Source organism: Rhodofomes roseus (assembly GCF_022264815.1).
Source record: "Rhodofomes roseus strain CIRM-BRFM 1785 chromosome Unknown C8Q71scaffold_3, whole genome shotgun sequence".
Taxonomy (NCBI): Eukaryota; Fungi; Basidiomycota; class Agaricomycetes; order Polyporales; family Fomitopsidaceae; genus Rhodofomes; species Rhodofomes roseus.
The window spans coordinates 419,309-433,502 of NW_025952959.1; the positions used below are offsets into that span (position 1 = coordinate 419,309).

The window sequence follows — 14,194 nt, forward strand, 5'->3', positions numbered from 1 at the left end:
CTGTCAGTGTTACACCACATTCCATTCTCGGAGCTGCACCCCGCACCACGTGCACTGGTAATTGCCTTGTCCGGAAATCCTTCTCCGCGAACATACAAGCGCCCGTTTGGCGTCTACCCATTGCCCCAGAAACGTTCTGCAGCCTAGGTCTGCGGCGCAGTTTGGCCTCCAAGGCAATTCTCATCTTCTATGTACTTGGAAGTAAGCGATATGCCGCGCCTCACTGACATTTGCTCATTTCAACCTCGTGTCAAATAGTTCTTGCCCTCTCGGATGCCGCTGGAAACATTACGGACGTCCGGACAACGTTCTGCCAATTGAGGTATGTGGATCCGTCCATGAATCATATCTACGACAACTTCCGTTGTTTATACAACCGGATCACTTCTCAGGCATCTCTATACAGCCATTGGCATATGACCAGCGCTACATCGACACCAGAACCGGGTGTTGGGAACGGCGGCGACACATCTATCGATTTAACATACCTTTCTCATTTCTCTAAACACCTTGACCATGTCCGTGCACACTTATCAGGCAGGGACAGGAGCGGCCGGCTCCCTCCCTCATTCTTCCCACCCAGCGCGTACTGGACGAGTGCTGAGAAGGATCTCTTCTTCCACGCGCTCGCCATACACTCCCGTCTTAGACCAGACTTGATAGCCGAGGAGATCAAGACGAAGAGCGTTGTCGATGTGTGCTTATATGTCCAGCTGCTGGAGAACGGCGCTCGTACGAATGGTCCTGTGCTTCGAAAGGACTTTCTGACAGCCTTGAAAGTCTCTGATGCCCTGGTCGCTCTGGAGGAGCAGAAGGCGCAGCCTTTCCTAGACGCAGAACCTACATGGGAGAGTCGGGAATTGCAGGAAGCACGACAGGAGGAATTGGAGGCTAGGGAAAAAGCGGTGCGAGCTCGCAGAGGTCAGGCGCAGTCGGAGAGCAGCGAACATTATCGAGAAGATGTCAGGCAGAGGAAGAAGGAATTCAAGCAATGGTTGAAGGAACGGAAGGAAGAGTGGAAGGTGGAAGACACTCTGCGAGCTTTGGGCTGTGCTACTCTCGAGGCCATGAACCGAGTTTTAAGGGAAGAAGACGAGGCGGCGTTGCAGATGGACGACGACGCTAGTGTTCCACCGGACGATACCAACCAGGAAGCTCAAGAGGTCCACAGTGTTCGTGGCGACCAGCCGGTGGCTGAGGAGCAACATGCTTCTCAAGGACTCGAGCAGCCTGTTGCGGGCACGCCCAACGACGAGATGATCGACCCGATACTTCGCAATCAATCGCAGAGTCTGCAGTCTACTGTCGTCAGCGAAGGCGCGCCCGCACCCCGTCATAGTCATTGCCCTGCTGCACCGCCACATATGCTTCCACATCACCAATTTCGTCCCCAGACACCTCCATTTCGTCCTTCTCCTCTTCCTCCCACATCTAGCGAACCCATCAGTCGCGCCAGTTCGGTGGTCTCCAAGTCCCAGCTCGACCCCGACCTCGCTGCTGCGCGACGTCTGTTCCAGAAGCGACTTCACATGAGGAAGAAACGCGCGGAAGCTCGCGGAGGTGGTGTCGTATCCACAGCTTCCAAACTCAAGCCAGGCCGAAAACGCGCAGCCAAGGTTCTCAGAGGACCTGGCACGGACGTAAAGTCCACGAGCTGCATCAAGCGACGCGCATCTAGCGGTGAAGGCGGCGGCGGCGGCGATGACGACGATGAACCGGCCGCGGAGGGTACTGACGAAGAGCGGGGTTCAATGGACAATCAAGCTCCCGCGGAAGCTGCTCGCAAAGACCGTTCTCGTCGCTCACATGTCTCAGGCTTGACGCTCCCTTACAAGCTTCTCAAGAAGTTAAGAGAGATAGGCCTTGACGCGGATGAGCTACAGGAGCAATATGTTGGAGCTCTGAATCTCAAAGGCTTGGCCAGACTCATGCGGTATGTATTCTTCTTAATGAGCGTATAGTAGTTGATCGTCACAACATTCCGCAGACTGTACAACCGCCTTCATGACGTTGATTCTACTATATCTTCGCAAATCTCGTCGGACGTGATTCGATTGCTGAACGCTCACCTCTCGCAATTCATCACGGAACTGATTCATTGCGTCGTCGTTCTACGGGAGCAGGACCGGGAGTCCAAGAGAAACACCAAAGGCTGGCGTCTGGGGAAGTTTGACGTAAGTCAATAGATGCAGCTCTCCGAAGAGAAATCGTCCATTGACCCACGGAACGTCAATACTTACAGCGTATCTCCCACGTGCACGTTGAACAAGCCTTGGTATTGATGGGCTGCGAGAGCATTAACAAGAAGGAACACTTCGACATCCTCCTTCAGCGTTCCGGTTTGGCGGAGGACGATTCTGATGGCGCGCCTGGTGAGAAAGATGTAGCAAGTGGGGACTCGTCGTCCGAAGACGAGGCCGATGACGAGCGCGAGGCCGACGAAGTAGAACAGGATGACGAAGATGACGAAGATGAGCAAGTATTCGACCCTCACAGGTTCCCATTGCATCGCGCCGTGGCTCCTCCCCTGGTCTATTATCCGGCAGCCGAGTCCTCGCCTTCAGCGAGCGGTGTTCCTCGCTCTCTGGATGTCTCTTTGTATATGCCCTGGCCGGCATCTACGGCTTCCGCCGAACCTCCCGCTGAAGAAGACCTCATGTCGGACGAGACGGAAACTGACGCGCTAGTGGAAGAGCTGATTGACGAGGAGCAGCTCGATGAACATGATCGCCTCCTGGAAGAAGCCTACGAAGAGAGTTTGTGGACCGAATTAGCGGGCTCGCCTCCCCCGGAGATGCAACGACGACCCAAACGCAAACGCAAGCGGTCGTACGATGACGACGGAGAGGACGAGTATGAGGGTTGAAGCTTGAAGATCAGCGCCAAGGCAAATCTGGTAGAGGTCACCGGATGGCGTGCGATGACATGCAAAAGTATCCTGGTCAGTATTTCTTCCTGTGGATGCTGTCTGACTCGAACTGAGGTTTCATGCCCTCGCAGTATATAGTGATCATCTATCGCTACTTTCTACATGTACAGGTATGTATGGGAACCCAACCCTCATGCAAGGTACCAACTGACATCTCAAAGCATCTAGTCGATCGTATAGTATATACCACCTTAATCGGAAGTATGGACTTTAACAAACGGGTTTTTGTCTCACGCTACTTATCTCGACATCTGTGGACGGTGGACGTGCGATGATCATAGTAGGTGTCCGCCAGTCGCCTCCTGTTCGAAGTCTGTCTGATAACGCCTCGGAGGTAGGCTCACTTTCAGTATCCTTCTTATTTGCTCCTCGGGTTTCCTACTTACGCTGCCCCCGATTACGTCTTATCTGCTCGCTATTCAGCCGTACAACACGGAAGTCTGCCCTGCGTTCGAGAGCAATAACATCCAAGCGCCCGCCGCGGATGAACTAGGGTGGCTAGATCAGCTTTCCGTCGGCGGGCGGTTCTGCGTCCAGTACATGACCTCCTGTTCCCGGCATTCCCTGTGGCTCGCTGGTCGATTCGTCGGCTTCGTCTTGCTGGCCGCGCATTAAATCCTGGAAACTGGCTCAGACTCCAACCTCGTCGCCGAACACTAATTATACCGACGGTACTGTGGTGCTTTGGTGAATAAATGTGCAGCTAGGTGCTAATGCCTATGGTGCGGCGCTTGTACTTTGCTCACGGCAGCTTCCGCACCAGGTAATTTCAAGACTTGAGTGTTCAAAGCGTGTCGAATGATCTTTTCAGACTGTAACCCTTTGGTCGACACTGATGTGGTGGTCGGGTGCTGCAGGAGTGAGCTTCGTAATGACTTCCCGAGATGACTTTGCTAACCATAGAGCAATGCAAATGTTAATCCCGCGGCTCCCTGTCCCTCTCTAGTGTTTCTGGTTTGCGACATCCGATTGATCCGGTCGACGGACGAACTTCGGGAGCCTCCATTGAGAGCAATCAAAGCTGGAGAGCGTCTTGCTTCCACTACTCGGACAGAGACGCTTCTCCTGCGCAACGGTGTTAGTGGATGCTTCGGGTGGCGTCTCAAGGACCTACTGACTGCGGTGTCATCTCCGAGGCTTTCTTCAACCACTTTGGGTCGAAACGGCGTACGTCTGATGTGCATCTGTCAACGACTGGTGTTTGCTCATCGAGCCGAGGGCGCTCGTTGCTTCGTATAAAACCTCAGCAGTAACCCTTGTCTTGTCCTACATTCAAACACCTCGACTCACCGACTCATCAGCTTCTCATATCTCGAGCCATGAACGGAAACACCCACCACGCAGTAACTCGAGTGGCGATCGTCACTGGTGCCTCGAAGGGCATTGGCCGCGACATCGCGCTGCGACTTGCTGACGATGGTCTCGACGTGACAATCAACTCGCGCAACGCTGCTGAGCTCGAAGTGGTCGCTGAGGAGATCCGAGCGAAGGGCCGCAAGGCACTGGCATTCGTCGGCGACGTCTCGGACGAAGAAGTCGTTCAGAGCATGGTTGAAAAGACGGTAGAGGTCCTTGGAAGACTTGATGTGGTAAGTGTTTCAAACTAGTCTGCTGGTGAATGATGCACATGCTGACCAGTTATTCAGATGGTGGCGAATGCAGGGACTGCTGTCGTATCGCGGGTGGTTGACAGTAAGAGCAGGGGCATCTTCTGAAACAGCTATTGCTAATGCGTGACCGCTCGCAGTGAGCCTGAAGGACTGGAACTACTGCATGGACAGTAATCTGGCCAGTGTGATGCTTTGCTACAAGTATGCTGCACGCCAGATGATCAAACAAGGCGAGGGAGGGAGAATCCTCGGTATGTAATGTCCTCCACGACGGTATTCTGGAAGCCGCCACTCACCGGACTTCACAGGTGCGTCGTCTATTCTTGGCAAGAAAGGTATGAATTCCACATTACCATACCCCTAAAACTCCTGAGACAGAATTCTGTCAGGCGGTCCCGAGGTCTCGGCCTACGTTGCAACAAAATTTGCAATCCGGGGACTTACACAGTGCCTGGGTGAGTGTATAACGCCCATTTCACTCCATGGCGCTAGACATTGCATGTACAGCTATCGAACTTGCACCACACAAAATCACTGCCAACACGTATGCACCAGGTGTTATCCTGACACCATTGAGTAAGCGGGACGGTCCTCGATGCTCTGACCGGCTGACGGGCACCAATAGCGAATATCGATGTCCTCGACAAGCAATACGGTGGGACCCATGGGGCGTTCACGAAGCATGTGAGTAACCCATCCCATGTTCCCGTGAATATACCCCTCAGACAATTCTTCAATCCCATGAAGGTTTGCGGCATAGCACCGGACGGCCCCCACTCATCGGGAGACACCGTCGCCAGTCTGGTGTCATATCTGGCGAAGCCCGAGGCTTATTTTATCACCGGTGCGTTACTTCCTGCGCATTGATCTGCGCAGTTGACTGACATGGGCACTCATGATACTGTCAGGGCAAACAATTGTCATGGACGGAGGCGTTGTCATGAGCTAGTAGAAGGCAGTGACCGATGTCCTCAGGCTACGGTTACATTAATTATCTTAGTGTCCTATCATAACACTGGCTGTCCTAACCATTCATACTATACTAGTATTAGCTCGTTAGCCAACAACAAGTACGGGAGATGTGTTGATAATGGGCGTACTAGTTGTCTCAAGGGCCACTTTCAACGTCGACTAATACTAGCAGTTACTGTGTAATCGATCTACTTCTTGTTCCACTGGCATGACCGTCGTGATATCCTTTCTCACAACTGTCTGGCGCACAAAGCTTGGCATGGTGCGCTGTGCTTACGGCAGCTAGTGACCGAAATACGATCTGAGAGAACATTGCGACGGTCGGGTTCAATCACTGGACCTGTTTGTGGCAATGATATGTTACCTGGGCGCAAGCACTAGTACTTCGCATGAGGGATCATGATTAAAGGTTAAGGATTTATTACCTCCTCTCGAACGATGGGACATGCCATAGCACTGTACTCTGGAAGAGATATCGTTCTCTAGGCTACATGTTGACGGGGTGAGGGCCCTGGGACTCCCCATGCCACGGCGGCCTGAGGTGGGTCTTGAGGCGATCCGCGGTGAACCTCTCCATCGTGGCGTGTGCCTTGGCCAAAGCTTCACATGTATAAAAAACATAGGCCATTCACGATCATTGACTCCCGGCGGAACGGACACAGCTTGTGTCACAGGAGGTCCGATTTACATAGGGCCAGCCGCGCGCGTACTAGTACCGTCGATCATACTGCATCAGCTGTAATCACTGTGTGTACCAATCAACAACTTGCTGTGACAGCGTCTGCGATGGTAAAGCGCGTAACTTTGTTGTTTGGGCCGGTCCGACTCGGAGGTCCACGCGAGGGTTCTCGTGCCCCACATGAGCTCGTAGCCTGAGGCTGCTAATATCCTCGGTGAACGGATGATTATGTGGGTTACCGAACCCCACATGGACAGCGCGTTGTACGTCTCTTGGTTCACTGCTAGGAGTCGGACCCACCAACACGCGTACACGCATGTCCGATGCTTGATCAGCCGTACTCGGACTTCACCATCCGGGGAGGGACATGGTCCCGCATCGGGCATCGAACGTCTGGCATAAAGGAATGAGCTGCTGCTGCAGTCCTCCAGACCTGAGACCACTCCATTCACGTATCTACTTACAGCCTCCATCTACATCTCAATTCCAGCCTCTACTGACATCAACATGCATGTTCTCGTCCTTGGGTATGCCGTATGTCGAGTTGCAGTAGTCTCTTGGATTGACCAAACGACCTGACATAGCGCTTCTGGATTCATCGGGCTCCCCGTTGCCCAAGCATTGATCCGTGCGGGACATATCGTGTATGGCCTGACGCGCTCGCAGCATAAGGCCAAGCAACTCGCCGCCGAAGAAAGTGAGCACGCTCTAACGCTTCAATACTGGGTACTGACCTTGAATTGTCCAGTTATCCCTATCATCGGGGAGACGTCGGACCCATCCACCTGGCTGCCCATGGTTGCGACACTTGATGTGATCATCGACGCCGTCGGGGGCACGAACATCAGGGCGCTCTCCGAGACGCTTCTGAACGCGACCGCTGAGGCCGCGCGGAAGTACCGCCCTGCGCATGCACCCAAGCTCACCTACATCTACAGCTCTGGTACATGGGTGCACGGCGACGACCGTAAGAACATCGTCAGTGACACGACGCCGCTTACGAGTCCCCCCGAGCTCGTCTCATGGCGCCTGGAGCAGGAGCAGCGCGTCATCCACAACGACGTTCTCAATGGGATCGTCATCCGCCCCGCGCTCCTCTACGGCCGCTCCGGCTCTCACCTCGCATTGTTGTTCAAGGGCGCGTACGAAGGGAAGGTCGCGTGGGTTGGTCGTCCTGGTGGACGCTACGCGCTGATCCATTGCGACGACCTCGCCGATATGTACCTGCTCGCCGCGGAGAAGTCCGTCATCGCTGCAGGGCAGATCTTTGATGCAGCAAACGACTTCACGGAGAGCGTAGACGACCTCCTTCAAAGGCTTGTGGTGGTCTCTGGAGCGAAGGGGCCATTTGAGTACATCGAACCGAGCAATCGTGAGTCTTACATCCTGACAGACTGGTCGCGAGTAACTGACACGATACCACCAACAGTGTTCGAGATTGCACTTACCACGACTTCCCTGGTCCGCCCGTACTTGGCCCGCAGTCTTCTTGGCTGGCGGCCACGGAAGGCTGGTCTCGTTGACCATTTGCATATCTATTACAGCGCATGGAAAGCGAGCGCGGGACTATAGGACTGTAAATCATGGTCAATATCACCGAGACCGCAGACACAATACATAGAGCCAGACTGACCGTAAGGAACTGGCAATGTATGTTAGACTCTGCTACCTCGCCTGCAGTAGCAGGTTATAGGGAGGTATGAGTAAGGGCGGATGCACGTCAGCTGTCCATATTACTTACAAGGTCCGCCGCAAAGCGTCAAGGTTGCGTTTACGAGAGCTGACCATTCCCCCGCTGCATGGCTACGCACTGTTGAACATCAGTCATTCCCGTCCCTCGCCAGCACGGACGACCCCTCAACCTGGCTCCCTTGGTGGCAGTCCTTGGTTGTGTCGTCTAAGCGATAGCGGGACCGAGCATCAAATCCTCCCTCAAGAGCTCGTAGATGCAGTAGAAGAGGCCGTCAAAGAGCATCGCCCGACGCAGGACCCAAAGCTGACATACATCTACACATCTGCATGCTGGGTGCATGGAGACAACCGGAAGGACGTCAAGACTGACACCACGCATGTGACCCAGCCGGTAGAGCTGCTTCACTGGAGGCCCGCGTTGGAGCAGAGGATACCGGGAAGCACTGTGCTGAACGGGATCGTCATCCGGCCTTCGCTGTCGTATGGCGAGTCTGCCTCGATCCTCGCGCCGCTTTTCAACAAAGCGTACGAGGGCAAAATAGAGTGTTACGGCACGCCGGGGGACGCTAGGACCCCTGATAATTGGGGAGGAAGCCTTAATCGAATCCGGACAAATTTGGGCGATTCGGAGGGGCTGGGGCTGATGTTTGTCCGGACAAATGGGCAAATTTCGCCGTGAAGGGCTGAGGAACTGTACGGACATAGCTTGTCGTGATTGCTCGAGGGGTGAGGAACATCCGGACATGGCCAGCCCAGGTGCTCTCGCGAACGGCGTCAGCGCGACGACAACCCCCCGAGAGCACCAACCCTGCTAAATGGCGGGGTCCGTCGGTAGAGGCCTGAGGAAAAGTCCGGACAAACCCCCGCCGAACTTGGGACTGCCTGATTTTATCCGACCAAATCTCGCCAAATTTCGCCAAAAAAGTCCGGACAAAAGGGCTGAATTTGCGCGCGAGCAGATCAGGCCTCTCCGCATATAATCAGGGGTCCTGGGACGCTATCCGTGTATCCAAGCCGATGACTGTGGGGAGCCCTATCGCCTGGCAGTGGAGAACGCCGTCATTGTCACGACTTGACCATTGATGCTACGAATGACTTCACCAAGAGCATCGATGACACCCTGCAGATACTATTAAAATTATCGGGTGCGAAGGAGCCGTATACGTACCACCGCAGACGCGTGCGTGACTCATGACTCGGCTGATAGAGCTCTGCTAGACTGATTGCGCATTTGACACGACATATAGCGTTTGAGAAAGGCATTACGGTCACGACGCTTGTGCTTCCGTACTTTGGCGCAGAGCCTTCTGGGATTGCAAAACTAATGTGGTCGATGGGCTTGAGGCGTAAAGGAAGGCCATGAGCGAGGGGCTGTAGATGTTGCGGCAGACAATGAAGCTGATGTATAATAGGAATTGTATGAGTTCATTAGCCAACTAAATGACGAAGCCTAGCCGGGAACTTACCTGTCATGACCGAATCCACCCGGGTACCCGCATTATGGGATATAGTGATTCTCTTTCGATCCTCGTTGTGAACTTACGCATACTCGTGCGAACCTGTTTAGCTATAGGGAGGTAAATGCCTGCGAAAGTTCGATGCTCGGTCAGACTCACATGACGTCTACTGACACTAAGTAGAGACCATGAGTAAGGAGACGAAGCTGCCCGAGGGCAGCTGAACAAGCCTGAGGGTGGACATCGGAATTAGTTCGATATATAATCCATCGCGTTGGACTGTATACCTATACCAATATCACCTCCACGACTAAAGAACATGAAGGTCCTCGTCGTAGGGTAAGCCAAGCGCATGTATACTCACGGTGCACCAGTTGAGGCCATGCCATCTCGTACAGTGCATCCGGCTTCATTGGGTTGCCAGTCGCACAAGCGCTAGTGCGCGCTGGGCACGTTGTGTACGGTGTAACTCGTTCGGAAAGCAAGGCGAAGGCGCTGGCAGCGGAGGAAAGTGAGTCTCCCCGTAGTTCGCAATGTTGAGCCATCCGCATTCAACCCGACTGCCGACAGTCATTCCTATCGTCGCACCCGTCGAGGACCCCTCCATCTGGCTGCCGCAGGTGGCGACTCTGGATGTGGTGATCGAGGCGATAAGCGGCCCGGACGTCAAGGTGCTCTCGGAGAAGCTCCTCAACGCTGTCGCGGAGGCTGCAACGCAGTATCGCCCACCTTCCGCACCGAAGCTCGCCTACATCTACACCTCGGGGTCGTGGGTCCACGGCAGTAGCCGCAAGGACATCATTAGCGACACGACACCGATTACGCAGTCCGTGGATCTCGTTACGTGGCGGCCGTCGCTCGAGCAGAGGGTCGTAACGAACCCGATCCTGAACGGTATCGTCATTCGCCCTGCGCTCTTGTACGGTCGCTCGGCCTCCATCCTTGGCATGTTGTTCAAGACGGCACACGAAGGGAAAGTCAAATGGTTTGGTACGCCGGGAGGTCGTTACGCAACTATTCACCAAGATGACCTCGGAGAGCTGTATCGCCTGACTGCCGAGAAGGCAGCTATCATCGGAGGACAGCTATTCGACGCAGCAAACGACTCCAGTGAGAGCGTTGACGACATTCTGCAGAGGCTCGTCGAGGTGTCCGGTGCCCAAGGCTACGAGTATGTTCCGCCTACAAACCGTACGTGATCCCGCCGCCCGCATTGAGACCGCGTCTGACTAGCATATGACATGTAACGTACCTAGTCTTCGAGAAGGCTATCACCACGACATTACTCCTGCGCCCGTATCTCGCTCGCAGCCTTCTTGGATGGCAGCCACGCAAGGCCGGCTTGGTCGACCACCTGGAGATCTACTACGATGCATGGAAAGCAACGGCTGGGTCTGCGACACCTAAATCGGATTTCATCGGTTGATTTGGACGATGTTTCGACAGGAACCCTCGAGATCAGGATCTTCTTCGAGTATCGGTCAAGTTGTAGGATGGAGTAGGCAGAGCAGGGACGTCAGGGTACATGTAGCCAAAGTGAATCGGGTTGAACGTATTCGTTTGGGTTAGGTGCCAGGACTAGAATGGAAGCGGAAGTCTCTTGTAGGACCATCATCCAAGGGTGGTTGAGAGAACGATCCAATTCCTCAACAAGACTCGGTCAGAGTGAGTGTTTGGAGGCAACTCTAGTGAATTTGGAAGTCGTCGACAATTCCTGTAGCGGCGCAAGCGCCGTCCCCGACTCCATGTGGGTGCCTGAACCGTAATATGAATGAACATCGATTGAGCAGTGAGGGTGGTGTAGATAAGATGATACAATAATCTACATAGATTTCAAACTCCGCTTTTAGTGGTACAACATAGACCTAAAGCGGAACATAAGTATCAGCATCACTACTGTATACTAATGCTGTCTCCTTCTGGGTCAGATACACCTGTGTGTTCCAGCAGTACAGTTGGTTGATCATCTGCATGTTTAGAGTTGTCATGCATAAAAGCCTCTGCAGGATGTTCTGTAAAACCTGCTGTTTCTTCTTGGAAGATTTCATCACTTTTTTGGTGAATGTCTTGGATGAATTGAGCATCAACACCAGGAAGAACACCATCATCTGGAAATTGATCTATGTTACTCTGATCCAACAGGATCTGCTCATATAATCTGTTATGGTGCTTCAACCAAAGAAGAAAATGCCATATTTTGGCTTTTCGCACTCTGAATGTATTGCCCAGGTCACTGGCTTTGATTTTATGAGGTCCAATAGATACAACTGAGAGATACCCAGTGATGTCTGCAGGAGTTCTAGGAAGCACTGTTGTTGTTGATATGACATTCATATCACGTGTTATGGTGTTTCCATGAAAAATCTTTGGCTGTCCAGGTTCTGAAAATCCATACAAACAGGTTACATGGGCAGTGATATGATAAATAGCACATGCCATCTCTTCAACCCATGTAAGGTCACAAAATTCAGTAGGAAGATGACCTCTATATAGATTATTTGCCAGTGCATATCTGGGCATAGCTGGTTTCTTTAGGGAATTGTAGCAGTCTGAACATAGTGCTATTCTGTGATTGATAGGATCACTGCATAGCAGCCCTTTTTTATCCAACATGAAGCCATCAAATTCATTTCCATACAAGAACTCATTGGAATTTTGTTGTACAATGCATTTCTGAATAATCCATGGGTCATGTACCTGCAAAACAGACATGTTATGCACTATGTTGGGGATTTGATTCATATCATAGATCTTTGTTTTCAATCTATGGGCACTGCTAGAGCACACAGAGCAGATGAGAGGAGAATGCCATTGTGTTGCTTTCCAATAATTGTATGCACATTGTAGCTCAGTCTCAGTGCTAGGTATGGTAAGCCAATTCATTTCTTCACTGAGGTATGATTGCTTTAGTTGTATGCTCTTGTCTTGTCTTTTCAACCTTCTATAGTCTCTTTGATACTGAACTTGCCACTGTTTCCTTATTTCTGGGAGTGTGTTATGGAGTATTGCATTTATCACAGCATCACCATAGTATGCAATCAAGATACTTTCAACAATATTGCATGGATTTGGCACATTAGATAACATGTTGCCACTGTATGTCACAGCTGTGAAGTATTGTTGGTACACTTCAGCAATACTCAAGTCACTGATATATTGCTTAATGGCCAATATCTTGGAAACCAGTATTTGCATTGCTCTTGTTTTGCTCTTCATGTGGTCAGTCTGAAATATGGTGTAACAATGATCTAAAATGTCCTTGTCTAAACATTTCAGTTGGCTGAGAATATGAGGGTCTATATCAGGAACTGTACTTGAATGAGCAACATCATGTGCTATACTGGAAAGCATAGGAGATTGGCATAGACATTTCAGAATCTTGCAGCCATATAATTGTATATAGTAATGCTTCAAAATTATATATCTACAGTGGAATGGTGAACTGAGCAGCAGAGAGCAGTTGCATGTTTGGCACAGGAGAACATCTGACATATTTGCCAATAACACTTTAGATGAGTTGAAATGCTGCAGTAGTTGCTTAGCCAAAGATGCTTTGGATTGCCTGATACCTTGTGTCTGATCAACACATGTACAAACAGCAGCCCATAATTCAGCTCTGGTAAGGGATTGTAATTGCTGCAGGTAATAATCATCAGTATAATAGAACCATGAAGGATTGCTATTCATGATGCCTTGGACTGTGTCATTAGGGACACTTGCAATTGTATGTGGTATGCTGTCTGATGATGAGACTGGTATATAGTCTGCAGAATCATCTGGTAAAACTGGTAGTGGGCCTGAGACACTGTCTGGTAAAACTAGTATTGAGCCCAAGGCCCTGTCTGGTAGTTGGGAAGTAGGGGCAATACTAGTTAGTTGTTGTGACATGGAAATGGCAGCTGCTTCAGGGGGTAAGACAAGATGTGTTGAAGTGAATGTCTCGATCATAGTGGCAGGAGGCATGTTATATATGCTCGGAAAAAACCGGAGGAAGATCCGGCCGCACGAGCGGAACACAGAGCCAGGCAGAGCCTCGGTCAGACGCGAGCGCACGGCTTGCATGTGGACAGTTTCCCTATGCGGTATCGCGCGTACCGTATATGGACGAAAATTTCCCACGGCGACACGGCATCCCCGGCGCAATATCGTTTCTACTTGACAGAGCCCTCCCTCCCTTCGGGAGGAGTCGGGGATTGTCGGGATCATGTGATAGTTAATCCATCTTTTGGGTACTCACAGAGCGCTTATTTAACGGTACTGTACTTCCGATCGTTGAGGACCGTCCTCTGTTACACTAAAGCCCCTGGCACTTCCCTCGCTCACGAACTAGTCGGCTGTAACAACTGGGTTTCTGTTGATGGCATCCTTGTCCACGCTCCTGCTCGGATCGGCGGAGAAGAAACTTGTCTCCGTAGACAAGGGTCTTGACGCTATTTTCCAGTCATCGGTATGTGCACCCTTGCCTCAACTGACTGGCGGTCATGTTCAGACATCAGACCGCGTTCGTTACAGGCCGGCCCCTCTTTGAAGATCATTCATGGAGCTCAGAAGACAATACCTGCATCTGACGCCTCAGCAAGTACAGCTGGAGCTGATAAAAAGCGGAAGCTGCCTGTGAGCGATCCGCCGGAGTCGAAGGAGCGCAAGAAGTCTCGGAGGGAACAGGACAAACGTGCGTACTCCCTTCATGTTGAAGTCTTTCTTGGACCGCTCACTCCCTTCACAGCATCCAGACAGGATGGCAAGGCCGACAAGCCTAGTAAGGCGGCAAAGCGCGAGAAAGCTACGGGAAAACAGAAGGCTGCAGCCTCCGACCCCGAAGACGACGAAGACGACGCTGAGGATGAGACGTCTA

The 14,194-nt window shown here is 52.0% G+C and overlaps 6 protein-coding genes across 6 annotated transcripts; 5 read left to right on the top strand and 1 right to left on the bottom strand.

Annotated features, from left to right (window-relative positions):
* Positions 1-110: 110 nt before the first annotated feature.
* On the top strand, positions 111-3,212 carry C8Q71DRAFT_737123 (uncharacterized protein). The gene is made up of 7 exons (XM_047922581.1): positions 111-201; positions 259-322; positions 393-1,933; positions 1,988-2,174; positions 2,243-2,941; positions 3,001-3,039; positions 3,091-3,212. Exons 3-5 carry the CDS (start codon positions 417-419, stop codon positions 2,864-2,866), a joined length of 2,328 nt encoding a protein of 775 aa, XP_047782765.1. The 5' UTR covers positions 111-201; positions 259-322; positions 393-416; the 3' UTR covers positions 2,867-2,941; positions 3,001-3,039; positions 3,091-3,212.
* Positions 3,213-4,248: 1,036 nt separating this feature from the next.
* Positions 4,249-5,488, top strand: C8Q71DRAFT_720657 (uncharacterized protein; the record flags this gene model as incomplete). Its single annotated transcript, XM_047921379.1, has 9 exons — positions 4,249-4,518; positions 4,576-4,621; positions 4,677-4,790; positions 4,848-4,874; positions 4,929-4,994; positions 5,047-5,115; positions 5,165-5,223; positions 5,287-5,383; positions 5,448-5,488. 9 exons carry the CDS (start codon positions 4,249-4,251, stop codon positions 5,486-5,488), a joined length of 789 nt encoding a protein of 262 aa, XP_047782766.1.
* Positions 5,489-6,775: 1,287 nt separating this feature from the next.
* On the top strand, positions 6,776-7,762 carry C8Q71DRAFT_700595 (NAD(P)-binding protein; the record flags this gene model as incomplete). Its single annotated transcript, XM_047920129.1, has 3 exons — positions 6,776-6,887; positions 6,939-7,562; positions 7,620-7,762. Coding segments are annotated over 3 exons (879 nt in total), but the record flags the coding sequence as incomplete, so codon positions are not given.
* A 61-nt stretch (positions 7,763-7,823) lies between these two features.
* Positions 7,824-8,728, top strand: C8Q71DRAFT_330997 (uncharacterized protein). The gene has a single exon (XM_047917880.1). It carries the CDS (start codon positions 7,890-7,892, stop codon positions 8,559-8,561), a length of 672 nt encoding a protein of 223 aa, XP_047782768.1. The 5' UTR covers positions 7,824-7,889; the 3' UTR covers positions 8,562-8,728.
* A 555-nt stretch (positions 8,729-9,283) lies between these two features.
* C8Q71DRAFT_737148 (NAD(P)-binding protein) lies at positions 9,284-11,100 on the top strand. Its single transcript, XM_047922582.1, is given in 7 exon segments — positions 9,284-9,300; positions 9,408-9,461; positions 9,510-9,517; positions 9,537-9,678; positions 9,738-9,850; positions 9,910-10,530; positions 10,596-11,100. The coding sequence occupies 4 exon segments, from the start codon at positions 9,659-9,661 to the stop codon at positions 10,763-10,765; spliced, it is 924 nt and encodes a 307-aa protein (XP_047782769.1). The 5' UTR covers positions 9,284-9,300; positions 9,408-9,461; positions 9,510-9,517; positions 9,537-9,658; the 3' UTR covers positions 10,766-11,100.
* Positions 11,101-11,232: 132 nt separating this feature from the next.
* On the bottom strand, positions 11,233-13,822 carry C8Q71DRAFT_884328 (uncharacterized protein; the record flags this gene model as incomplete). The annotated part of the gene is made up of 3 exons (XM_047928531.1): positions 11,233-11,273; positions 11,430-11,905; positions 13,803-13,822. The coding sequence occupies 3 exons, from the start codon at positions 13,820-13,822 to the stop codon at positions 11,233-11,235; spliced, it is 537 nt and encodes a 178-aa protein (XP_047782770.1).
* Positions 13,823-14,194: the final 372 nt, after the last annotated feature.